Source organism: Tenrec ecaudatus, chromosome 10, assembly GCF_050624435.1.
Source record: "Tenrec ecaudatus isolate mTenEca1 chromosome 10, mTenEca1.hap1, whole genome shotgun sequence".
Classification (NCBI taxonomy): domain Eukaryota; kingdom Metazoa; phylum Chordata; class Mammalia; order Afrosoricida; family Tenrecidae; genus Tenrec; species Tenrec ecaudatus.
This window is the reverse complement of record NC_134539.1, coordinates 126,622,628-126,648,290: the sequence shown is the minus strand read 5'-3', so window position 1 is coordinate 126,648,290 and position 25,663 is coordinate 126,622,628. Positions and strand designations below refer to the sequence as shown.

At 49.6% G+C, this 25,663-nt stretch overlaps 1 protein-coding gene across 2 annotated transcripts in view; it reads left to right on the top strand.

Annotated features, from left to right (window-relative positions):
- The first annotated feature begins 634 nt into the window (after window positions 1–634).
- PCTP (phosphatidylcholine transfer protein) overlaps window positions 635–25,663 on the top strand; it is a 29,049-nt gene continuing 4,020 nt past the window's right edge. For both annotated transcript variants that reach the window (XM_075561565.1, XM_075561564.1), the window contains exons 1-3: window positions 635–830; window positions 21,528–21,645; window positions 23,990–24,072. In XM_075561565.1, coding sequence (XP_075417680.1) covers window positions 690–830; window positions 21,528–21,645; window positions 23,990–24,072 — 342 coding nt within the window. In that variant the 5' untranslated portion in view covers window positions 635–689. The remainder of the gene's footprint in view (window positions 831–21,527; window positions 21,646–23,989; window positions 24,073–25,663) is intronic.

The window sequence follows — 25,663 nt, the reverse complement described above, 5'->3', positions numbered from 1 at the left end:
CGGGAGGGGCAAGGATCTACATAGAAGCCCCTCCCTTGGGAATGGTCAACAGAAAAGTGGGTGAGGGGAGACATTAGTCAGTTCAAGACATGGAAAAATAATGATTTAAAAATTATCAGTGGGGAGGGAGGAAGGGGGAGGAAGGGAGGGGAAAATGAGGAGCTGATACAAGGGGCTCAAGTCAAAAGCAAATGTTTTGAGAATGACGATGGCAACAAATGTACAAATGTGCTCGACACAATGGATGGCTGGGTTGTGATAAGAGTTGTATGAACCCCCAATAAAATGATTTTTTTTACATAAAAAAAGAGGCTTGTAACTATGAGGGTCACTGCGTGGAAGTCTACTGGATGGTAGTGCGTTTCGTTTAGTTGGCAGAAGGTGGTATTACAGGATGAACTCCAGGGCGGGTTTTTGAGATGAGGAGCGTCTTGCTTTCTCCCTCTTTCCTTCTCTCTGGCAGCCTCCTCACTTCCAAGTCCTTTTCCCAGACTGAGCACAACTTTCCTCGACTTTTGCCCCTTGCTCCGCCCACCTCTAGACCCGCCCACCCAGGCCCCACCTCCCTCCAGACTCTGCCCCTCCCCCGCGCGCTCTGGTACCTGCCCATCACGCCGAGGCCCCGCCCCCTAAGCCACTCCAACGTCCCGGCCTGGGCCGGGCAGCAGCGCTGCGGCTGCGGAGGAAGAATGGAACCTGCCCCGGGCCGCTTCTCCGACCAGCAGTTCCGGGAGGCCTGCGCCGAACTCCAACGGCCCGCGCTGGCCGGGGCCGACTGGCAGCTGCTGATGGAGACCTTGGGCATCAGTATCTACCGGCTGCTGGACCAGGTAGCCGCCGCCGGCCCGCTGGAGGAGCTCGGTGAGGGTGGGGTGGGGTGGGGGCTGCGGGTGGGCTGGAGCGGCCCAGACCTCCAGGCCCCACCCCACCCCTGTCCCCAAAGTAGGGGAGGATGGAGCTGCAGCCTCCGAAGGGACCCGGGCAGGTTTGCTGGAGCCCCAGTGGGAGCACTAGCGGGAGTGCAGGGAGCATAGGGCGGGTCCCCAGGCAGACTTTGCCCCGTACAGATCTGAGGGACTTAGGTCATCTCCGTTCAGCCCAGTGTTCGAGGCCCGTCAGGGAAGGGGTTGGTTAGACATGAGTTAGATAGAGTTTTAACCTGTAGGCAGGTGCACGAAATCACATACCTGCAGGGGACACGGTGCCAGTGGCCATGGTTGCGTGCAGATGTTGTTAGGTGCCATCGAGGTGGTTCCGACTCAGCGACACAACAGAGGGAAACACCGCAGGGTCCTGCCCCATCCTCACAACTTTCTTGTATTTGAGCCCGTGGTTGCAGTGGGTAGATGGAGGGGGGTGGAAAAGACTTGGGACTCCTGGGGCCTGGGTGTGCAGGTTGGCCAGGTGGGAGTTGTGGGGAACGGACCTTCTGTGATTGCTAGTCATTTCAGCGCTGGGCATCTTGGTCTTCCCTTTCTGGTAAATTGACCTTACTTTATTTAATGTGAGGGTTTCGGGCAGAAAGATGAACGAAAGGGGCAGGAAGAACCACCAGTTGTCGATGCTCATGGCGACCCTGTTAGTGTGGGAATAGAGCTGTGTCCTGTAGCATTTTCGATGGCTGCTGCTTTGGAAATAGATGGCCAGACCTTTCTTGGTAGGCACCGCTGGGTGGACAATGATCTCCCTCCTTTCTGTTTGGCAGGTGAGTGTGTTAATCATTGACAGCACCCAGGGACCCGGAGTTGGCTTGCCATCGGTTGCTTTGCCCATGACCAGGAGGGTAGAAGCATGACCAGGAGGATAAAAACCACCATCCTCATGCAACATATGTGCCACTGGCGTTTCCTGGCATAGGACCAGGAATTGTGGTGTTACAGCAGGGAGGAGTTTGTGCTCACCTGACTCCATCCCACCTTTCATGGATGGGAGAACCAACCCTGGAGGGTGAGGCAATGTCTCAAAGAGGCCAGCTAAGCGGATGGCTGAGGTAGCTACCTAGAGTCGAACTATTTGGTTATTTATTTTTTTAAATTATACTTCGTCACTGCTGTTCAGCTCAGAGTCGATTTCGACTCCACAGGGACCCTGTAGGGCTGAGTAAAACTGCCCTCATCCAACTCTCCCCAGGGGCCTTCCAAGGCTGTAATCTTCATGGAAGATGACTGCTGCATCTTTCTCCCACAGGACGACGGGTGGGCTGGAACTGTTGACCTTGGGGTTAGCAGCCCAATGAGTGCTTAACCACCGCCCAACCAGGGCTCCTAATTGCACCTTAGTTTCCATACCAGATAATCTTAGACACGTGAAATGTGAAACCCTTTCCTAGTTGAAAACATCAAATATTTGCAAGTAATTTGCTCATCCGTAAGACATTGTTCATGCGAAACTCCTGCTCTGCACCCTCAGGGTGTGGAGGGGTTCAAATCAGGTTTGTCAAAGGTGGCAGGAGTGCAGAGCACGGAGATTCCAAAGGCGAGAGAGGCTTCTCTCGCTCTCGAAATGTAGATGTTCTCTGTTAGAGGTTGCCCTACCCTCTGGGGATAGCCACTGACCTGACATTTAGCTGCCTTTGAGGAAGAGCCATCCCATAATATAGCCACAACATGGAATTCTGCTCCAGGGCTCTGCCATCTCAGAAATATTCATCTATTATTGCCAGCCTGGTAGAGGCCCTAGGGACACTGGTTCAGCTACTGGGCTGCTAACTGTGGTGCGTGCAGTTCAAATCCACCAGCTACTCCATGTGAGAAAGTTGAGGCTTTCTGCTCTCATGAAGCTTTATAGTCTCAAACCCTATGTAGGGTTGCTATCGGTATGAATTGCAAGCAGCTACATGGCAGTGGGTTTTGGGTACTAGCCCTGCCTGACCCTTCTCTCAAATCTTGGGGGAATGTCAAGAACGCCAAGGAGTCATTTTGTATTATTATTTTTAAATCATTTTTTGGGGGCTCTTACAGCTTTTATCACAATCCGTACATCAATTGTATCAGTCACATTTGTGTTTATGCTGCCATCATCATGTTCGAAGCATTTTCCTTCTACTTGATTATATTTTCAATAATTATTCTCAAATGACATTGGATGCCCACCAAAAACACAATAGCTTCATGTGGATACAAGCAAATACGATCGCTTGCCAGTGTTCAGTGTTTGTTCTCGGTAAAGGGTCGGCTCTATTAATTTGTCAATGTGTGAAAGTAGCCCGTGTCACAGTCCCATCCCTGAGGTCCCTGTGCTGCCATTGTGCTTTAGTCCTGCTGGTGAATGCTCCACCGACACAGACTGCCTGTCACGGACTGGGACCGCTGGGTGGAACAAGCCGTGCGAGAAGCTTGGGATCTAGGCCCGTTTGAGGCATCTTCTCATCTATTTCAATGTATAGTGACCCCACGTGGCAGTAACACTGCCCATAGGGTTTTGTAGACTGTATTCTAGCAGATCACCAGGTCTTGCTTTCTCAGAGTCAGGGGTGGGGGCTCGATCTACAACCCTTTTGGTTAGTAGCCCAGCGCTAACCGATGTGCCACCAGGGCTCCTTCAGTCTAGGGCAAGCTGAAGTAATTTTAATAGTCACCTCAGTGGGAAAATGGGCTTTTTTTTTTTCCAGACAAATGCTTTGATTGCCTCTTCCAGTTTCTGCATCAGCCTCGTCAAAGCACGTGTCAAGCTTCAGTGGCTCGGATGGTTCATCTTTGGCCAGTTCACTTTCCTTGACCCCTTTTCTCTGCTGCTTGGTGCACTCAGCTCTTCCCACCTATAACTATAGCGACCTCTTAACTCGGCTCTCTGCCTACCGCCTCCCTGCTGCGTCCTACCCATTACCTGAAAAGTCTAGTCTCGGAAACCCAGGGCAGGGTTGATATGAATCGGAACAGACTTGATGGCAGTGGGTTTGGTTTTTGGTCTGTGTGGAGACTAAGGCATGGGAAAGTTAAGATAGTTGCTTACAATTCAACCTGGGAACCCCCCTGTCTAGATACAAACCTGGGCCCTTAACTATGGTCCTGCCGCTCATGATAGAAGGCTAGTGCTGCTGGTAGACCAGGCTGAGCCAGGTGGACGCAACTCGCGCTTCCAGCCTTATCTCCCATGACTCATGTATACACCCTTTGCCCCCCAGTCAATGCTGACCGCTCCACCTCCTTAGGCTGGCTCTGAGCTGTTTTGGCTTCTGTGTCTTCTATAGCGCTCACTGCCTGACAGAGCCCCGTGCATCGTCTTGGGGAAGGCAGCAGTACTGGGCAGTCAGTATCTACACAGTGAATCCTACCCACCCACTGCTACCTAGACATTGCGACTCACAGGAACCCGATGGAGAAACCCAACCCAACTCAACCTAACCTAACCCAACCCCAAACCCAACCCAACCCAACCCAACCCAACCCCACCCCACCCCACCCACCCCAATCCAACCCAACCCAACCCAATCCAACCCAACCCAACCCAACCCAACCCCACCTCACTGCTGTCCTGTCGATTCCGACTCATAGTGAACCTACAGGACAGAGTAAAACTGGCCCTGTGGCCTTTCAAGATCATAATCGCCTCTGAGGGTAGAAGACCTCAGCTTTCTTCGCAGTGGCTTGTGGTTTCCATCTGCTCACTTTGGTTAGTAGCCCTGCGTGAAACCTACTAAGCCAGGGGTCCTCAAACTACGGCCCGCGGGCCACATGCGGCCCGCTGAGGACATTTATCTGGCCTGCCGGGTGTTTTTGCCCATTTGGTTTTTTAACTTCAAAATAAGATATGTGCAGTGTGCATAGGAATTTGCTCATAGTTTTTTTTTTTTAAACGATAGTCCGGCCCTCCAACGGGTCTGAGGGACAGTGACCTGGCCCCCTGTTTAAAGTTTGAGGAGCCCTGGTCACTATGCTCTAGAAAGAGGAGAGCTGCCTCTTTGTACCTTGCAACAATTTGCATAACGGATGGATGAGTTGATAACGAGTCACGGATTCTAGTTTGAAGTGTGCTCTTTGAGATGGTGTTGTGGATCGAAGTGTGTCCCCAAATGCACGTGGACCAAGTGCTCACTCCAAGGTTATGTGCTCGCGCAGGGACCTAAGTCCCACTTGGGAATGAGTTTCCTTCTTCTGATCATGTGGTAGGCCTACTACGCCTTGTGTGGGCAGAGATGGGGAAAGGTCGTTGCCATACCACCCTGAAGATCACCAGGGATGAGGACCCTTCCCCTAGAGCCACAAGGAAAGAAGCTTTCCTCTAGAGGCGGTGCCCTACCTTTAGACTTCTGGTCTCCTGACCTGTGGGAGAAGAAATACCTGTTTGGTAAAGGCACCCACTGTGGTATTTCTGCCTTCGCAGGCCTGGGGAACTAAGACAGGACACGCTCCCCCCTGGCAACATTGCTTATCCACTTACTTATTTCTGAGTGAAGACAGCAGGCTGGATGAGTGTGCCCTGTGCCAGACTGGGCACTCAAGAGTCATTGGTGAACAGGACAACACGTATCTCTGCTCTCCTGGGCCTCCCATGTTCTCCTGGTTCCTGTTGTCACAGATGCACAGAAAGCCAGCACCACGAGGCGCGTAGAGCTTCTCAGGATACCTCCCTGTTTTACGGGGCAAAGAGCCCCCAAAGGCGAAGCACCGGGCGTCAGGCTCAGGGTTGGAGCTGGAAGCCAGGCCCCACATGTGAAGTCTGATCTCCCTTTCCCTGTCCCGTTCATTCCCCTTCTCCTCCTCACGATTTCCCCCAGTGCTTGCCACCTCCCATTTGCTCAAAAGATATTTTGATCTGCTACCACTCTATAGCCCTCCACCCTCCTCCACCTGCTGCCTCTTTCTGCTTGTGACTTCTCAGGTGAGCTGTAATTGGGCAGTGCTTCAGGGCTTCTGGAGCAGCATTCCGGACTCGCTCGACATCCTGCTGTTTCCTTTTTTTTTCTTTTTTTTGCCTTTGTGCCTATTTTCTCCCACCCCTGCCTCACTTCTTGCGTTGAATCTGAGTCAATGCAGTCTTCACTACATAAGGGTTTCCCCCTTGAATGTCGATTATGTCAAATCCAATCATGATCTTCTCTGTGCATCTCTTTAATAAAAAAGCATCCTTTTAGGAGGACCAGAGTGAGCAGCATCTGTTTGTGGAATTCCTGACTTTGGGGTTTTGCTGGTTTGTTTGGATCATCGTGGCTTTTAGGCAGCGGAATTTCTACTCAGGTACTAGGGAAGAGAAAGTTATGGACCATATTTCCCACAGCATAGTAGAGAGGGCTAGTGAAATGAAATCTTGATCTTCAGCCCACCCCCCCCACCCCCAACAGTTTCTACACGTGCTAGTTAGTGACATTGAATACATTCTTCAAGTTCAACGACCATTCTCAGCTTCCTTTTCTGTGCTGTTCCTTCCCCATGAACATAATTCACTGCCCCTGAGGTTCCTCTCTGGTCTTTCAAGTTGATGTGCCAATTTGACCCTGAATGGACAGTTCTTCTATCATGCTCAAGGCAGACCTTTTTCACTATTAAGTTAAACCCTTGTTTGGTTTTAAGGAGACTTCTGGGGATTATTTTTTGTTAAGGTTTATAAGGTGGTTTTGCAAAACATTTAAATACATGGCTTTGAAAAAAATCTGTTTTTTTTGGGGGGGGAACTCCCGCATATGTACTCGGAGGTGTTGAACATCTGCGTTGTTGAGGTGGTGGTGGTCGGGTGCTGGTGAGGAGGTCCCGACTCATATCACTGGATAGACCTAGGTGCTTCGATGGCCAGACTGACACAGAAATACATTAGAAAATGTGGTTTCGCCTGTATAGTTGACCTGTCAGTGATTCCAAACAAGACACGTTTAAACATGTTTCTGTGATCAGTGGCTGGCTGCAGACAAGTTCTCTCCATAATAAACTTGTCTATAGGGTGCCTAAAAAATGGCCTACTAGAAGCAGTGGTTTCCAAGGGGATCTCCTGGGCCAGTTAAACTCAGGGCAGATAATTTAGCCCCAAGTTATGGTGACTGTGTTTTGGGTTCCAGAGGTCATGCTGACAGATTATCTGGAAGTGCACAGGGGGACCACAGAGTTAGGGTGAGAAGAAATTTAAAGAAAATTGAAATCTGCAGTGGCGAGAAAAGGGCCAGCAAAGTTGCACCAAGGACGCGTTTTAATCCTGACGCTAAAGCTGTTCGTTGTTCCAAGGGTAGTTCTTTGGAGAATTCCATCAGTCAACACTGTGCCACTTGCCCTGCGGACCAGATTTCGCCTGCTCAGACTTCTTAAGAGGAACATGATTCGAGGTCCTCAAACTGCCCTGTTGAAGTGAGGGGAACTGAAGAGTGGAGAATTCTTCTGTGGAGGTTTAGAGGGATGGGGACATTGAGCACCAATAGCTTCACATTTTGGTGTTTTTGCTTAGTAACGGTTTCCATGATACGTTTAGCAGCACTCTTTGACTTATCCTCTTGGTTAGAGTTGTTCTCAGGCTTGTGTGGCCCCAAGAGCTGTAACAAGAACTGATGGATGGAAACTAGACAGTTATTTCTAACCCACCTAATAGTGCCTACTCTTACTGAGTGCTCTGTGGGTGCCAGGTGGTACATTACTTGTTTTATATATCCATTATCTTTCAATTGAACTTGTCCAGGAACTTTATTGTGTACCTGCTCTGGGTCAGGCGCTGCGGTGCGGATCTGAGATCCTCAGGGGAAGATGTTCTAAGTATTGGTTTGGCTAATGGACCTTTGAGGACCAACAGGCTTGCAACGATGGGTCCCTAAGGTGGTGGCTGTTGACCCTTCACTTTGTCTTCCACGTTCAACATCAGATGTCAGCCTAAAGCCAAGACAATGGTTCACTAGGGTAGAGAAAGTCAAAATTGTGATCATGAGCTAACCAGTGCTTCTTGAGAAGACTGAAAGAGTGTAATGAGTGTAGAGGGACTTGACATCATCTTTATTCTAACAAATGTATTGCATTTAAAAATAAACCAAAAATAGAAATAGAGGAAAGAACCAGGAGGCAAAGGACATTTACAGAGGTCTAAATACAGACATGTACATATGTAAATATGTGTATGTATAATGAGCGGGAAATAGATATTTGTACTTATATCTATATGTTAAGAATTAAGGTAGCAGATGGACATTGGGCCTCAACTCAAGTACTCCATCAACACAAGAACACTTTGTTCTAATAATTGGCATTCTGTGATGCTCACCTTCCTGACACGATCACTTTAGACAAAGTAGGTGAATAAGCAAATGTAGTGAAGAAAACTGATGGTGCCCAGCTATCAAAAGATACAGCATATGTGTTTTCAACAAGTGACAGTTCTTCCTTTTTTTTTTTTCTTAAATACTTTTATTGGGAACTCTTACATCTCTTATCACAATCTATACATTCGTCCATTGTGCCAGGCACAATGTGGGTCTGGGTCTTAAAGGCTTGAAGATAAATAAGCAGCCATCTAGCTGAGAAGCAACAAAGCCCACATGGAAGAAGCACACCAGCCTGTGTGATCATGAGGTGTCAATGGGATAAGGTATCAGGCATCATCAGAACAAAATCATACCAATGTGAATGGGGTGGGGGAAGAGGAGTAGAGACCCAAAGCCCATCTGTAGACAATTGGACATCCGCTCACAAGGGTCACAAGGGAAAGATGACCCAGCCAGGGTGCAGTATAGCACCAATGAAACACACAACATTCCTCTTGTTCTTTAATGCTCCACCCCCTACCCACGTGACCTCAGTTCTACCTTACAAATCAGATTAGACCAGAACATGCACACTGCTATAGACAAGAGCCTGAAACACACGGAATCCAGGATAGATAAACCCCTCAGGGCTAACAGTGAGAGTAGAGATACCAGCAGGATAAGGGGAAGGTGGGGGGAGAAAGGGGGAACTGACCACAAAGATCAATATATAACCCCCTCCCAGGGGGACAGACAACAGAAAAGTGAGTGAAGGGAGACAGAGGACAATGTACAATATGAAACTAATAATCTATAACTTATCAAGGGTTCATGAGGGAGGAAGGGTTGGGGAGGGATGGGGTAAATGAGTTTATACCAAGGGCTCAAGTAGAAAGAAAATGCTTTGAAAATGATGATGGCAACATATGCATAAATGTTCCTGACACAGTGGATGAATGTATGGATTGTGATAAGAGATGTAAGCGTTCCCAATAAAAGTATTTAAGAAAAGATAAAAGAATGGTCGCTTGTTGAACACACATATGCTTGAATAAATGGCCACGTCCAATATCTTTGTCCATCCACTAAGCGGAGACTTTGAGACCTAGCGAGTTCTTCAAAATGATTTCATCCAACGCCAGCATCTCTGTTCTCATTTCTTGTTTTCTTCGTTGGCCTGCTCCACCCCCCCCCCCCCCCCCCGCCGTGCTTCCCTTCTCGGATTGCTTTCACACGGAGCGTTTTATGTGTCCCTCCATGGAGCCCTGCTGGCTCAGTGGCTTTGCCGGGCTGCTGACCTGAAGGCCTACAGTTCTAAACCACCAGCCACTCCACAGGGGAAAGATGAGCGTCCCAGTCTCGGGGCAGTTCCACCCTATCCTATAGGGCCGGCATGAGTCAGAATGGACTTGATGGCAGTTCGTTTTATTTTGGAAACAACTTCATAAGAGCAACAGGGATGAGCTTATCCTATTTTATCAGCAGACAGAGATTTAGAGCCCTGCAGTAAGCTCCCCCTCCCCCCCCCCCACCCACTAAGTATCAGGCAGACATGAACCATTGTACTTAGAGTTGGGAACAGCTTTTTCCACGATATGTAGTCAGGGCTTAGAGGAGGTCCGGCTGCCCTGCCATGTCCGTGGCCACCCTGGCGGAGTGCAGAACCCGTGTGCAAAGGTTCCCATCTTCAAGTCAGGCAAAGTAGATGTTGGCCTGATAAGATACGGCTGATGGCTTGACTTCTGAAAATGAAATAAACACATCGAAATGCCTGGCACTGTGAGAAGAGACCGCCTAAGTTGTGTGTTGGTGCTTTAATCGGCCTCCTGATCAAAGGGTTTGGTGAAGAGCAGGCTGTACTTTCCCAGGGGCTGTTCTTTGTTCTGCTTTTGAGCTACTAAAATATTCAAGGCCCGGCACCTGGAAAACTGCCGGGCTGGGCTGGGAGAAAGATCCGTTAAAAAGGAGAAAAGCAGAGAGTTCTCTCATCACAAGGAGGACCTGCTATTTCACCCCAGCCTCTGTACACAAGCACTGTAGGGCTGGTGGGGCCCCTCCTGCCATCTTTCGCCTCCCTTGCAAGTGAGAAGGTTTAGCCAGGTGATTCATAGGACAGTTATTAAGCCATATTCTGCCATAGGGCAGGGTCACTTCGCCCCAGCTGGCTGAATGCTCAGTTGTGACATCCTTCTACTTTCTGCCATCTGCACCAGACCAGGGTCTTGTCTTCTTTGCACCTCCTCCGAGCCTCCGCTGGATCGACACGGTGATACTTCAGTTTGCCTCTCAGCTCTCAGGATGAAGCCTGTGGGCATGAGGGGGTCTAAGGATGCTGCTCCCAAGATTTAGACGTGGTGGGAGGAAGGGGCAAGCCGAGGGGAATGCTTCACTTCTGCCAGGTGTGCGCCCAGCTTTGATCTCCCACCTGGTCTTTCAGCAAGATCTCTGCCTTGAGGCTCACAGGGTGTGGCTCCTAATACAGGAGAAGGGAAGGGTGACTTCTGTCCTGCCTGGGCAGCCTTGTGAAAGTGGGGTGCAGGGGGCGCTGTGCCACTGGTCCGGATGACTGAACATTTTGACTCCATGGATGGAGGCTTTCTCATCCCATAAAGAATCACAGTCTCAGAAACCCACGGGCCAGTTCTACCTGTCCTGTAGCGTCACGACAGGAGGCCAGGTGTCTAGTGGCTGCTAACCACAAGCCCCACCATTCGAAACCAGCAGGCTTTCCTCAGGAGAAAGACAGGGCTTTCTACTCCCGTAAAGAGTGACAGTCTCAGAAACGCACAGTGTTAGTTCTGCCCTGTCCTTCTAGGATCGCTGTGAGCCGGTATCGGCTTAGTGGCAGTGAGGACTTAGCGGCAGTGAGTTTGGTGTTTCTACATAGGGCCGGTGTGAGCCAGAATTGATGGGATGGCAAGTGTTTGGTGGAAGGAGGCTGTGGGCTACAGTATGGTGTTTCCACAGCACCCAAATCTCATACCACTGGGGGCCACACGACTGCCATGTGTCGGGGCTACCCCTCAGTGAGCGTGTGCGCTCAGCTGGGTAGTCAGGGTGACTGTGTCAGGGTTTGCTGACATGGTGGTGCTGGTGCCCACCTGCCCCCACCTGCCTCCGCTCTTGCAGTGGGGCTGCTCTCTCCTGGGCTCAGCATCAGGGACTGCCACTCAGAGACCCTCATTTCCGCTCAGACACCAAGAACAGGAGTCTCAGGTGCATGGGAGCATGCTCAGGACCCTCCCACCCCCACCCCAATCCCCTTGCCCTGCCCCTGATCAGTCTCCTATCCCCAAGGATATCTGAAGTTCACCACCACCAGGAGGCCCTGCCATGGCCAGAGGAGGGGCTGTTAGACCAGCATCCCCAAGGTGACCTGAGTCGGTGTCTGGAGAGACAGCTGGCCTGATGTGCGCAGGAGCCTGTGAAGGTACCCCTGTCTCCCCAGCCCCCAGTGTGGGGACGGCTTTGGCCCTGAAGCCAGTTTGGAGTGGCCTGTGGACCAGCCACCAACCACTGCCCTACTCACAAAGGAGGTTCGCCTGGGGCCTGAGCCTCCCAGTGCAGGCAGCCTCATGGTCTGGAGGTGGCCCAGAGTGGGCTGAACTGGGCAGCAGCACCTCTGACCTGGAGCTTCAAGTACAACTTCCTGCAACAGCAGTGCTTTCCCAAAGGTGAAGAGAGCCCTATGCCTCTTATGGGTGCCCCAAGCCCTCCTGCTGTACCGGCACCTTCATCCAGCGTCCCGGCATCAACAGGGGCGAGAAGCTGGAGGAGGGTGGCCAGCGGGGCGAGGCCTTCCAGCACAGCCCGCACTTCACACTGCCTCTCTTTGCATGGACCCCAGCGAGCTGTGCCGCCAGCATTGGCGAGTGAAGGCAAGCTTTCCGCCAGTGTTCCCACCTGGCTTGACACTTGGGGCGTCACACAGGTGAGGACCCGGACACCTGCAGCCAGATTGGTAAGGAAGGCCTTTTTCTGGAGCTCATGGTCAGGGTCACCAGGGCAGTCACACAGGAGAGATGTCTTAGGCGTGCCGCCAGGCCTCCTGCAGTCCATCCCGCTTCTCCAGCACCCGTGGAGCACAGAACGACGCCTTCATCCAGCACCGCAGGATGCACGACCGGGGGCTGGGGCAGCCGGAGGGGGCCTCTGGGGATACCTGTGGTCCTTGTTAAGGCTCCAGAGGGAGAGCTTCTACCTGCTTGTCCTCCTGCACGGCCTCCTGTGTCCCCTGGCTGTGGCCTTCCCAGGTGTCTCTTAGCCCTGTGGTCATACAGCCTAGAAGGAGGTGGAATGCCCTCTCCCCCAGGTGGATACACTTCCTTTTGCCTTTTGCCTTGGAAGGTAGACCTTTGTTTATGGAGAACACGCTGAACCTTCCGGCCTATTTCACAGAGTACACTGCTGCCTCCCCTCAGTTGCATGCCATGCTAATACCTGGGGCGACCGGATGGAGGAGGCCGTTGGCCAGGCTAGGGCCGCCACGGGACCGTAGTTAGCTCTTTTAATAGAGGACACGCGGGCTCATGGGAGTCAAACCCTTGAACGTTTAATGCTTTTCTTAATAAGACTGCTGGTCCCCATGGATTGACCACTCCCCGGGCAGTGCACGCTCAGCTTCCAGACAGGCGTGGAAATGACTAGGTGAAGTGTTCCTTCGGCTGAATGGCTGGGGTGCTTCTGCACTGGTTCCCCAGCCTCTCAGATGGCTAGTTTGCCCTGCAACCTCAGTCCTCGGAGGGGCCCGAGAAAAGTTCATTTTCCGTTTGCTCAGCGCTTTTCTTGTCACCAGGAGAGGAGTGATGGCTTCCCAGCTCATCACATGTCAGAGCTGAAAATGAGATTGCGGCACCGTCAGTGAACATCTATTAGCATTTATTGAGAACAGTGCCAGTGGTTTGGAATTCAGATGATATATTATTATTTTACTAGGAATAAACGTGTGTGCGTGCGCACACACACACACACACACACACACAGGCAGTGAATGAATGAGTCAGTGCACCCCTAGAGCACAACAGGCAAAGGCTGATGCTATTAAGTTGTTTCGAACTGACAACACCTCTGTAGGACAGAGTGGAAGGGTCCCTTTTGGTCAGCAGCTGAAAACGTAATCCCTGCATGGACGTCCTGTCTAATCAGCATGCTAAATCCCATGCACTTGCCCCCACAGACATCGCAGAGCAGAACATTGCTGACTTAGGGACCACCTTTGGCTCCTTACACAAGAATAGTTTTTCGAGGACACATGGCTTTTTCATGCCTCTCTTTAGCTTTCAAAGCATTGGTAGCTCTCCACCCTCCTCAAGTGAAAGAACGACTTTCTACTTTGCCCCTACCTACGTGTTTGATTCAGTTCTGACTCACAGCGACCCGCTGCACAGCGGAATGAAACACTGCCCAGGACTGCACCAGCCTCACAATTACACCTAGATTTGAGCACGGTCGCAGCCACTGTGTCAGTCCATCTTGTCCAGGGCCTTCTGCTTTTTCGCTGCCTCTCCATTTCACCAAGCCCGATGTCCTGCCAAGACAGATGGGTGTGCTCTTTTGGCAGGGCACGGTGCTTTCAGTATTCTTTGCCAGTACCATCATCCAAATGCACGGATTCTTCTTCAATATCCCTTATTCAGTGTCCTGAAAACACCATGGCTTAGATCAAGCACACCTTAATCTTATAAGTTTAGTCCCCAACAAGGCTGCCTCCCAGAGTGTCTAGTCTACTTCAGCTAAACGTCTCTCCCTGGTAGGTAGGGAAACTCTCCTCACGCTCTTTAGCATGTTCTTGTGTTGCCCTCTGTCTCTCTCCCAAGTAATCCTCGCTCCAGGCTATTGTACCTTTGGAAATGAAGCCCAGCTTTTCTGACAGATAGCTGTCCCATGAAAGATAATGGTCTGGACATGGTGTGGCTCTGGTTCAGGCCTGGCTCTAGGAAGAGATTTGACTCGCATAAGGGAATTTCAAAGAGAAGGCTAATGGGCTAGACTGTATTGTGGCAAATCAATCAAAGAGATGTGGCAAGCCATTGGTTGAGAAACTAAGGAAGAGAGAGGAGTCAAGACCTTCTTGGGGCTGCTGCGATAATACAGTGGAGCCAATTACTAGGGGATGCCTCTAGTTTCTGAAACATCAAAGCCAAAGACGTTTCTGACCATGTGTAGCAACTGCCACTGTGAACTCATACCAAACTCAGTGCCATCAAGTTGGTTCCGACTTGTAGCGACCATGTAAGGCCAAGGTAGACTGCCCATGTGAGCTTCTGAGACTGTCACTCTTTATGGGAATAAAGCCTCCTCTTTCTCCCAAGAAGTGCCTAGTGGCTTCAAACTGCTGACCTTGCAGTTAGCAGCCTAGGGGATCTTGAAGTTACTTTAGCCCTGGGTAACACAAATGGTTATGTGCCCTGCTGCTACCCAACAGGTAGGTTGAGATTGAACTTTGAGCCCACCCAGATGTGTGCTGGAAGAAAGGCCTGGTGATCAATTTCCAAAAACTCAGGCATGGAGAATTCCAGTTCTCTTCTGATATGCCTAGCGTCACCATGAATTAAAATGGACTCAACAGCACCTTGTTAACATTTTTATTATAATTTTACCTAACTCTCTGTACTCTTTAAGGAGGCTTGGTAGTACTATAGGTTAGCCATTGGGCTGCTGACCTCAAGCTGGCAGTTCAAAGCCACCAGCTACTCTGGGTGAACAAAACGAGTCTGTCTGCGCCCACAAAGATGTGCAGACTCGGAAACCTATGGTGTGGTTCTCCTCTGCCCTGTAGGGTTGCCGTGTGTCAGACTCCACTCAGCTGGCTTGGCTGGGTTAGCTGAGTCAACTACCGTGTTTCCGTAGATATGGAATCGCTGTCTTTCTGTCGACAGGCCCGCTTCCCAGTGACTGCCGTCAGTTTGACTTCTGCCTCCAGAACTAGATCTCTTTTGTAAAAAAAACCCCAAACCAAAACAAAAACGCTTGCTGGTCCTCCTCCTGGAGGCAGTTTCTGGCCACCGAGGGCCACCTTGGACAGCTTCCACAGACGGAGCGGGCGGCTTCCTGTCTCGAGGAGTGGAAATGGGGTCTTCCGTGACAAGCCAAGAGGACTCAGTGCACGATCCCAGAACCAAGCCTGTGATTTATCAGGGCCGCCTTGTAACTGGTGATGCAAACGCAGATAACGCCATGCATGGAAGGAAATGAGCGGTGCTTTCCTCCAGGCCAGGCGGGCTACTCGGTTACTCCGTGGGGGTTATTCTGTGGGGGTTACAGAGGTGAGTGTGACGGCATTTCTTTCCTGTAAACTCGTACTAGCTCTTTCATAACTTATTCTGCCTGGAGCAGATAAGTGGACGGATGACAGACTTGGCACTGCCTGTAGTTACCAAGCATCCCCCATAAAGCACCTTATAGTAAACACCCTACACCAGAGCTCTTAAGAACAAATGGGCGCTACTTTGCCTCAGACATCAAAACAGGAACCCTGGGGGTGTAGTGGTTATGTGTTGGGCTGCGATCTGCATGGTTGGCAGTTTGAAACCAACAGCATTTCTGAGGAAGAAAGACTGAGCTTTCTACGCCCATAAACGGTCATAGTCTTGGAAACCCACAGTGGGGTCACCCTGAGTCAGCATTGACTCGATGGCCTTGAGAGAGCCCTGCACTACTGTATTCCATGAAAGATGCTTTCATGTATCTGGAATTATTTCCTTAATGTTGTTTAGGTAGCAGAATGTACCGTATACACTCGAGTATAAGCCTACCCAAGTATCAGTCGAGGCACCCAATTTTACCATAAAAACTGCATTACAGCTGTGCCGAAAAACTCAGTTTATACACGCGTATATACGGTATAGTACATACGAAGACAATGAGCTACAGACCATACCTAACTGTCCAAGTTGGGGACAGCTGTAGAAATGGAGTTGTGAGCAGTCTGGGCACCGTCAGTTCTCTGCTGCAATGTTTTCACAACACTTTTAACACTCAGATGCAATTGGGAACCAATGTGTTGTTTTCATGCATCTGAATCAGTGTTGCAGAGAAATTGAGCTACTTGCTGTTTATACAAATCAGCCCAAGTAGCCAGCGTCTCAGACAAGGGAGCTACCCGCCCGGCTCAGGGCACCCCAGCCTCCTTGCTTCATTTCAGCAGTGGAATTAACTAGTGATGCTGACTGAGTTTACAAGGAATCGTGAGCCGAGTTCCTGGGTCAGGACCGTGCTCTGTGTAGGATGTTACTGCTGGGCGCATGGGAGTCAATTTCAGCCCATCGTGACCAGGCCTGTCTGAGGGGAACTGCCTCAGAGGACTCCCCAAACTGTCCTCTTTACCTGAGCAGGTAGCAGGTTGCAGGCTGTGACCTTTCTCCGTGGAGCAGCTGGGGCTTCCACGGCTGACATTTCCATTGGCAGACGGGTGCTCAAGCGTCCTGTCACCCTGGCTTCTGCACCGTAGAGGGTCCTTTCCTATAAAACATTGTATGTGCCTTCTGATACAGTTCCGAGTGCCTTGAACGAACTGCCCTTTAAAACAGAGACTTGAATGACTGATTTCTATCAGTTCTTTAAGGTGATTTAGAGAACCCAGGCTTTGAAATCAGGCAGGTGTCAGTGCGTCCACTTAACTCACTTTGTGACCCTGGCTCAGTTACTGAGCCTCTCGGAGCCTCAGCTTCTTCAGTATGCAAAAGGAGACGACGTATCGACCTGACTGATGAAAACGGGAGCTGACGTGTTAAGTGCTTGTTCTGGGCCGGACGCCGCAGGAAAGACTGTAGATATATTACCTAATCATTCCATTGCTTAGGCGCTCTTACGGGACCCACTTTGCAACCGGAGGACACTGAGGCTGGTAGGTGGAAGAGCCTAGATGCCACCCGACGGTGACTCCCAGCCCTCGTCGTAACCACCGGACTGTGTTGCCTGCTATAGGGTTTTCCAGTTGATTCTTCCGATGCTGTATGGAAGAATTTAGCATAGTCCCTAAGCCATTGAAGGAGAAACAATGTTTATATCCTTTCTCTGTCTCTTCCTTCCCGCTTGTCCTGTCTAATCTAATGGTAACATCCCCCTCCCCTCTACACACACACACACACACACACACACACACACACACACACACACAAATTGGGCAAACACATTAGGCTTAGGGACCCAGGGGAAGCATCTCTGTGGGAGGTCCATCCTGGGCTGTCTGGGGCAGTAGCTCTGGCTCCAGAGCTTTAAGGAATGGATTTCAGCCGGCCTCTGCCAGCTATAGCATCATTCGCCCGTCAGACCTCTTTTAGACCAGGGGCCTAAGGCTCCTTCTGGCTCTCAGGATCCTCTGGGATGAGTCCTTTTACCTGACTCATTCCTTATGGTTTGAGACAGTGGAGAATAGGGTTAAATAAGGAGACACTGGGGAGTAGGGGAAAATGGAGTCTGGAAGATTTGATTTCTCTTCTTGGCTGGCGCACGTTCGAGCTGTAGGAGGCATGTGGCAACACATTGGGCTGCTCACCTCTAGGTCAGCTGTTCAAAGCCACCAGCTGCTCTTCCCTTAAAGAGTTACAGTCTCATAAGCCAACCCGGGCAGTTCTACCCGGGCCTGCAGGCTCCCGATGGGTGGGAAATGACTCCAAGGCAGAGAGTGTTTTCAAAGCGAGACCCTTCCATCTTCTCATATATGAATTGGTGTTACCTGGTCAGTAGATGCCTTGGGACAAACTGTCCTTAAACAGGGTATGCAAACCCTTAACAGGTTAACACTTTACTCCAGAACTCACTCTCTCTCTTTTTTTAGTAGCAATCTTTCCTAATGAGAAAGGTTAGAGGTGTGGGCCAAGTGTTCTCCATGGGATAATTATGATACCAGCAATATTTGTCTTTATAGAACTATTTGGAAATAGAAATATCTTAGGATGATTCAAATCAGTGGGATTTCTCTATAGCCCTGACACAATATCAAGTTAAAAATCAGAACACAAAGCAGATCATATCATTCAGGGGGGTGCAAATCTTTTGCACTTGGCTCCAAAACAGAAAATTTGGAAGTTCAAGGTCACTCGGTGGTGCGGTGGGTGAAAGAAATGACCTGGAATCCACTGCTATAAGATTATCAGAAACCAAACCAATCCCACTGCCAGCAAGTCGATGCCAACTCATGTCAACTCTACAGGACAGGAGAGGACTCCCTCTGGGACTTCCAAGATGGGAATTCTTTACAAGAGTAGAAAGCCTCTTCTTCCCCCCGCCGCCCCCCCCCCCCCCCCCCCCCGCCCAAGATTACAGCCATCGGAAACTACCCAGAGGACAGCTGTGTACATGGGCTCGTTCGTAGTTGAAATTGACTTGTCACGAGCAGGTTTTGTTGGGCTTTTGGCTACCCCATGTCAGACCTATTTTGTAACAGTATTTAAAAATATGTACATTTATAGGAAATGTGTCTTTTAATACTATCAGCAGTTGTTTGTGGGCTATAGGGTTACATATACTTATTTTCTTTATCCTTTTTGAAAATTTCCAAATTTCTTATAATGAATGTGGATTCCTTTTATAATTATATTACAAAACCAACAATATGGTCTTTAGAACATTAACTAAAAGTGAGTGTGTCTGGCGAGGTGATTTTTTTTTTTAAGGCCTAATGGTTGTGGAAGTGCTTCATTCCAGAAACCTGGGTTGGGGCTGCCTAGTCCTTTAAGAGGACACTTTATGGCTAGCTTGGGACAGGTGTGCAGTGTAGTTAATTCTTCTGGAGCTCTGGGGCTTCTCAGTGCGTCTAGTTAAGGGAAGTTGTCCCAATAATTCATTCTTTTGTATCCATGCAGATCCTATCATTCCATGTCCGTCTTCCTAGCCGGCTTTCTGTTTTTCTTTCCTGTGGCCCACGTGTGACTGAGGTCAGGAAGGGAGCAGCTACACTCCAGAGGGGCAGGTAACCAGGTTAGAGGAACAGTTTGCCTGCATTTCTCCAGGATAATTAATCAAAGTTCTGTTGTGCAACATTAGAGAGATAATTATCCTAATACATCATCACAGTTTAAAATGGGTCAAAAGGGAGATCGCATGATAAGGTATTACATTTTAACTTAACTATGTCATCTGCCATAATCAACTTTACAAATGCCGTCTGTCTGATAACAGGGCTATTTACATCCCTTAACTATGATCGGAGGGGATTGACTGCAGGCTGAATCCATGTATGGACCTTGCAAAAGGATTTTGGGCTTCCACTGTCATCCGTAGCCTTCTGAAAACCAGGTGTTCACAGTTTAAGCTCTGATGCCATTCTCTCCTGTAGATTCGGATTATATTATTGACAATCCTTGGATCACACACGATGATGTGCTTCTTCCCTGTGGACTTAATTCACACCTCACTTAGAAGGCTACTTGTTTTAAGACAAGCCTTTAAGATCCCAGATGTTATTCTTTCTTGATAGCTGGGCACCATCTGATTTCTTCACCACACTTTGCTATAGCACCCATATCTTCAGCGATCTCTTCATGAGGGCAAGTATCCAGTAGGGCCATGGAGGTGACCCTTTTTTCTGACTGCTCTGCCCTCCCATTGGAACACTATGGCCAAGCATGGACAGGGTTAAGGTCCACAGTGTCCTTTGCTTGTTGCAAATCTTGGGATAAAGCCACATACTTTTATAAGAGGACAGTCCTGTTGGATTCAGTTTCATTTTACCTTCTATTTCATGCCAAGTCCTTTCACATATGTTTGGGATTCTTAAACTGGAATGTGTTTATTCCTGGGTCATGCAACCTTAGCTAGGAGATCCTTGAAGCCTCAGGATCTCCAGGTAGATTCACCATGTTAGTCACCTAACCTTCAGCACCTTTAAGAAGATGCCACTCATTCATGACTCCACTAACATTGTATTAGCCTATAGGAGCAAGTTTCCATTAAAAACAACAATAATAACAACAGCAAATAGATTTTTTTGTCTGTTTGCATGTAAATTACCATTTATACTTGTGTATAAGCCGAGTTTTCCAGCACATTTTTAACGCAGTTTTTGTGGTAAAATTAGGTGCCTCGACTGATATTTGGGTGGATTTATACTTGAGTATATACGGTAATCTAAAAGGGATCATTGACCGCTATTAACAATTAAGACTCAAGGCAGGACAAAGATCAGGAATTGCAAGTTGTCGTTCAATAGGACATGAAAGGTGCTGTGGGGCCCCCACCAGCCCAGAGCCCCTTGCAGAAAAGAACACGGCTTAACCTGAGAGCAGAGACACTGGTTCCACTTTGGAATCTAGAAACAACCTTTTTCTGAGCAACAGAGACAGAGGCGATTCGAGGCATGTGTTTCTTTCCCCTTTCAGCGCCTTAGAATCAGAAAGAAGCAGTTGGAGACTCTTCTGTTATGTGATGCTCTGTGAATATATCAAAGAATAGCATGTCGCCAGAACTCCATTGCCCGCACCATACCATGGCTTGGATCAGGTACAGATTAGTCCTCAAACTAACATGAATATTTTCCATCGACACCACCATCCGAATGCATCCCCTCGTGAAGGATTATGTGATAGAGGGTGTTGTCCGTACAATCAGGTGGTCAGGAAAGATCTCTAGGAGGCGAGCCTTTCTGAGAACATGGCATTCACGGTGTGAGCAGGGGTCAGCCGTGACAAGATGCAGGGGAACGTTTTCAGGCTGGTGGTTTGGCACGCTCAAAGAAGGGAACAGTGCTCGGAGTCCTTCTGGTTGGGGAGAAAAGGGTAGGAGCGGTCATCGGAGAGGCAGCTGGGACCAAATCCCAAAGGATTCTGCAAACCCGAGTACGGGGTAGGGACGCCATTAAAACTGCTGTGGAAAACCAAAGGTCAACTCCAACCAGGGACTGACCAGCACTGTGGACAGCCAAAGAACAAGTCAGTGTTGGAAGAAGTACAGGCAGAATGTTTTAGAAGTTAAGATGGCAGGACTTTGTCTTAGGTACTTTGGGTGTGTTATCAGGGGGGACTAGTCCCTGGAAAAGGACGTCATATTTAGTGACGTAGAGGGGCAATGAAATAGACAACCTTCTGCAAGATGACTTGACACAGCAGCTGCACGGACAGACTCACACTTAACCTACACCCTTGTGAGGATGGCGAAGGACCAGGCGCTATTTGGTTGTGTTGTACCCTGAGACCTGAGTCAGAGTCGACTCATGGGCAGCTAACAGCGAACATGGCCAATACCTACAGCAAGTCCCTGCCACTAAGTTTGAGATCTGTGAGCGAAGTGGCCTCACAGACACTATTGGGGTCTCGGGCTGCCAGAGCGGGGCTCACAAAGTGTATGGAGTTATACGCCCCTGCTGTTCCCAGCTGTTTGTCATTCAACTCTCGCAACCTGGGAACTGAAAGGACTGTGTCGACTTGTTCTGTTTTTACAGCAGAGTGGCCTTTATGAGTATAAAGTCTTTGGGGTCCTGGAGGACTGCCCACCAGCTCTGCTAGCAGATGTCTATATGGACTTAGGCTACAGAAAGCAGTGGGACCAATATGTCAAAGGTAAGTGGTGGTGGTGGCCGTGCTGGTGGTACTCTGGAGGCTTGATTCTGACGCAGTGGCCTCGTCTGACACAGCAGGGGGAGACCACTGGGCCTTCTCTCCTGTGGAGCCACGAGTGCGTTTCAAAGCCCCCTTCCCCCCAATATTAGCTTCACAACCAACCACTTAACCATCGTGTCACCAGGGTGCCCTACAGGTAAGTGACACTTCATTTCCTTCCTTTATTTTTAAATCAATTGGAAGTGACATCCTTTCCTGTTTATTCTTGCCCCTTCCAAGGAGCAGCATGAACACCTACGATAGTTATTGCATTGCTAACTCTATTCTAGAGAAGCCACGGGGGCTGAGCTGAAATGCACGTTTGCTATTCCCAGGACTTGGCGCCTGGCCTGTGGGAAGATCTGCTCCCTCTCGAGTTTGCTCCCAGGGTGACTTGGTTCTCATCACTAAGCTGTGTGGAGGAGCCCTGGTGGTGCAGAGGGTTACTGGGCGGCTAACCTCAAGACCAATAGTTCAAAACCACCAGCCACTCTGCAGGAGAAAGATGGAGTGTTCGACTCCTGTAAAGAGTTGGTCTCAGAAACCCACAGGTTTGCCATGAGTCAGAATGGACTCATTGGCTGTGTGGAGGAGGAAGATTAAGATGTGTGATCAGCCCATATACCAAGGTGGACATGGACGGCTCTTGGAGCGGGCAGTGTCTAAGCTGTTGAAAGCTGAGTCAGAGTCTTCTAAATATCCCAGAACACATCTGTGTGAATGGCCACAGAGGTGACTGGGTTAAGGGCATTTCAAGCCAAGGGAGCAACGTGAGTAAGTTACAAAAGAGTGAAACTGTATGATGACTTCAAAAACCAAGAGAGGTTTAGTGTTGCTTTGTTGGCTGGGGTAGCAGAATCTAGCTAGGTTAGGTGGCAGTGCACAATCCCTAGGAAAAGTTGCCTGACATTACCCTCTAAGTCAGTGGTTCTCAACCTGTGGGTCTCTACTCCTTTGGGGGTCGAATGACCTTTTCACATATTTCCGATGGTCTTAGGAACGGAGACACTGCTCCTCTATCTGTCTCCAGGCATGTCTACTCACATGCAGATGCACCCACCTACGAGTACTCGGTGTGAAGACTGCTACCCATGATATACCATGCTTGGAGACAAAATTTCATTTATTTGTCATTAGAAATAAATATTTCACCATCTATAATTACATAATTATTTTGTGATTCATCACTATGCTTTAATGATGCTCAATTTGTAACAATGAAAATACATCCTGCATATCAGATATTTATAATTCATAACAGTAGCAAAATTACAGTGATGAAGTAGCAATGAAAATCATCTTATGGTTGGGGAGCGGGTCACCACAACATGAGGAACTGTATGAAAGGGTCGCAGCATAAGGAAAGTTGAGAACCGCTGCTCTAAGTGATGGGGCCTTATAAAGGCCTTGAGTAGAGCCAAGAGATGAGAGTGGTCTCTAGCCTTTCAGTCTTAGTGGAAAGAACCATGGAGCTAGCCAAGAGTGACCCAAGAACTCATAGGGCCGGTTCCACCCTGTCCTATGGGGTCGCTATGCGTTGGTGTCAACCCAATGGCAGGGAGTAACTTTTTTTTGTAAATGATCAGGGAATGCTGAAAATATATACATATATATTTGGTCTGAAACGGTAGTGGTAAGCCAAATAAGCGTGGGCACCTACGTTGTAAAGCATGGGAGAAAACAAGAAATGTGGGTTAAGTCACAGCTCTGCCACTTTCCAACTATTTAGGAAGGACCTTACCTTCCCAGGAACCTGAATCTCACAGGGCACTTAGGTGCTGGTCTGGGTGACCCCCTAAGATCCTGGGCTAGCTGTCACATATCCAGAAATCTAAAAAACAACACTGGAAACCAAACTCACTGCCATCGAATCGATGCCACCCCACGGAGACCCTGAAAGACCCTAGAGGAGAACTGCCCTGCAGGGCTTCTGAGACTGCCACTTTTTATTTTTTAAATACAGAAATCTAAAAGAAGTCTCAAAAGCAAAACTACTGTACTCTAGTGACATCTGGTGGTAACCTTGATTTTAAGCCGCCGGAACGTTTAATTTTCGATGCTTGGTTTTCTTTCATTTCTGCTCTCGTATTTGTCATGTGTTGTGATGGTGGCTTATACCCCCGCACCCCCGCCATGGTTTTCTGTCCACCCGATGCTGTCCTTGGGCATCAAGCTTTCAAGACTGTCATTCCCTGTCCCGCCTGCTGTTCTAGAATTTTATGCCCGTGAGCGTGTGGTTTCAACACCGCGAGTTCACCGAAGAAGTCCCCAAGTGCACTGACTGCTCGCGCTCTCTCTCCCCTAGAACTGTACCAGCAGGACTGCGGGGATGGAGAGACGGTGATCTACTGGGAAGTGAAGTACCCCTTTCCCATGTCCAACCGGGATGTATCCTTCCAGCCGCACGCCGCCCCCCCCCTCGCCCCCCGTGCCTCCACTTGTAAGCACTGCTGTGCAGTTGGTCATCCTTGGCTGCGATGCTAGAGCAGGGGCAGGCGACTCGGTCTTCGATCCTTGCACCAGCGCCTGCTAATGCCCTGGCGTCTTTTGGATTCCTGGACCCGAGTACATGGGGGCGGGGGGCTCAGGTCATGGGGTCTCACATTGCTGAGCTGCAGAGTTCCCGGGCCTGGGAGAAACCTTACAGTGTTTGGTACAGCTCCCCGAGTCTAGAGAGCAAGGAGGACCCAGAGAGGTGACATAGCACAGGTCAATCCCTGGTGGGTGGCAGGGCGGGGACTGGAACCCAGGTGCCTGCACATCCAGCTCTCAGCCCATCTCATTGACCCCACGTGTGTCTGAGGGAGGGTGGGACCATGGAGGCGCCAGGAGGGTCACGGACAAGCAGTGATGTCAGACTTGGAGTGGCTTTTGGATGCTCTTAGGCTTTCCTTCCTTCTCTGCTGCCCCGAGTTCTAGTCCTTGAAAGTGCAATGAACACATTAAGGAGCCCAGTTAGTGCAACCGGTCAGCTCGGCTGCTCGTCCAAAGCTTGAGCCGCCGGAGTCCAGCCACTTGAGGGATACTGCGGAGAGAAGCCCGGGATGTGCTCCCGTAAACTTTAAAGGACTGGAAAGCACCCCAGGGCAGATGCACCTGGCAGCACCTTCCTTGGTGAGCACAGAAAAGAGTTGAGTCTTGTGAGAATCCTGACCTTTTAGCTAGGCTTCAGAACAAGATGTGGCTTCAAGTTCAAGTTCTGTCCCTAGAATTGGACTGCAAGAGCTTGGGTCGGCTCTCCAAACCCTTCTGACCCTGAGTTGTTGACATCATCTGTAAGATGGGGTTACCTAACCCTGACCTGGTCTTTGTAAGAATCAAAATTGAGGCTATATGTTGAGCACATTGCGTTTCTTACTAAAACCAAAACGCACTGCCATCGAGTCGATTCTGAGTCCTAGCGACCGTCTGGGACAGGGTAGAACCTGCGGGTTTCCTAGCCTGTAACTTTTAATGGCGGTACACAGCCTCGTCTTTCTCGTGTGGAGCGGCTGGTGGTTATGAATTGCTGCTGATTTTGTGCTTTGCAGCCCAGTGGGTATTTCACTATGTGGCCAGGGCTGCCCGGGCCAGAGAAGTGTTTCTTAGGACATAATGAAGCTTCTCCTGCCAGAGTGGTTGCTCTGTGACTATTGATCAAGGGGGAATGTCATCATGATGCTTGGTGAACTGGCATTAACTCAGAGGGGACCTCTGCCGGCAAATCCTGCAGGCATTCAAGCACCCTCCCTTGATGAGGAGCGGTCACTCTGACCGACTGGCCTTTAGAACTAAGGTATGTCATTTGAGCTTGGGGAAGAGGGGGGTCCCAGGTGACCTACACCATCATTTGTTGAGTGCTTCTTCTGCCCGGTCCTCAGCCCGGATGCCCTCAACAAACTTGCATGGCAGGCAATGCTCCTCCCTTTTCCTGGATAAGCAACCCCCCTGCCTACCCCCCCACACCCCCACGCATCGGGTTCACACAGCTCAGTGACCC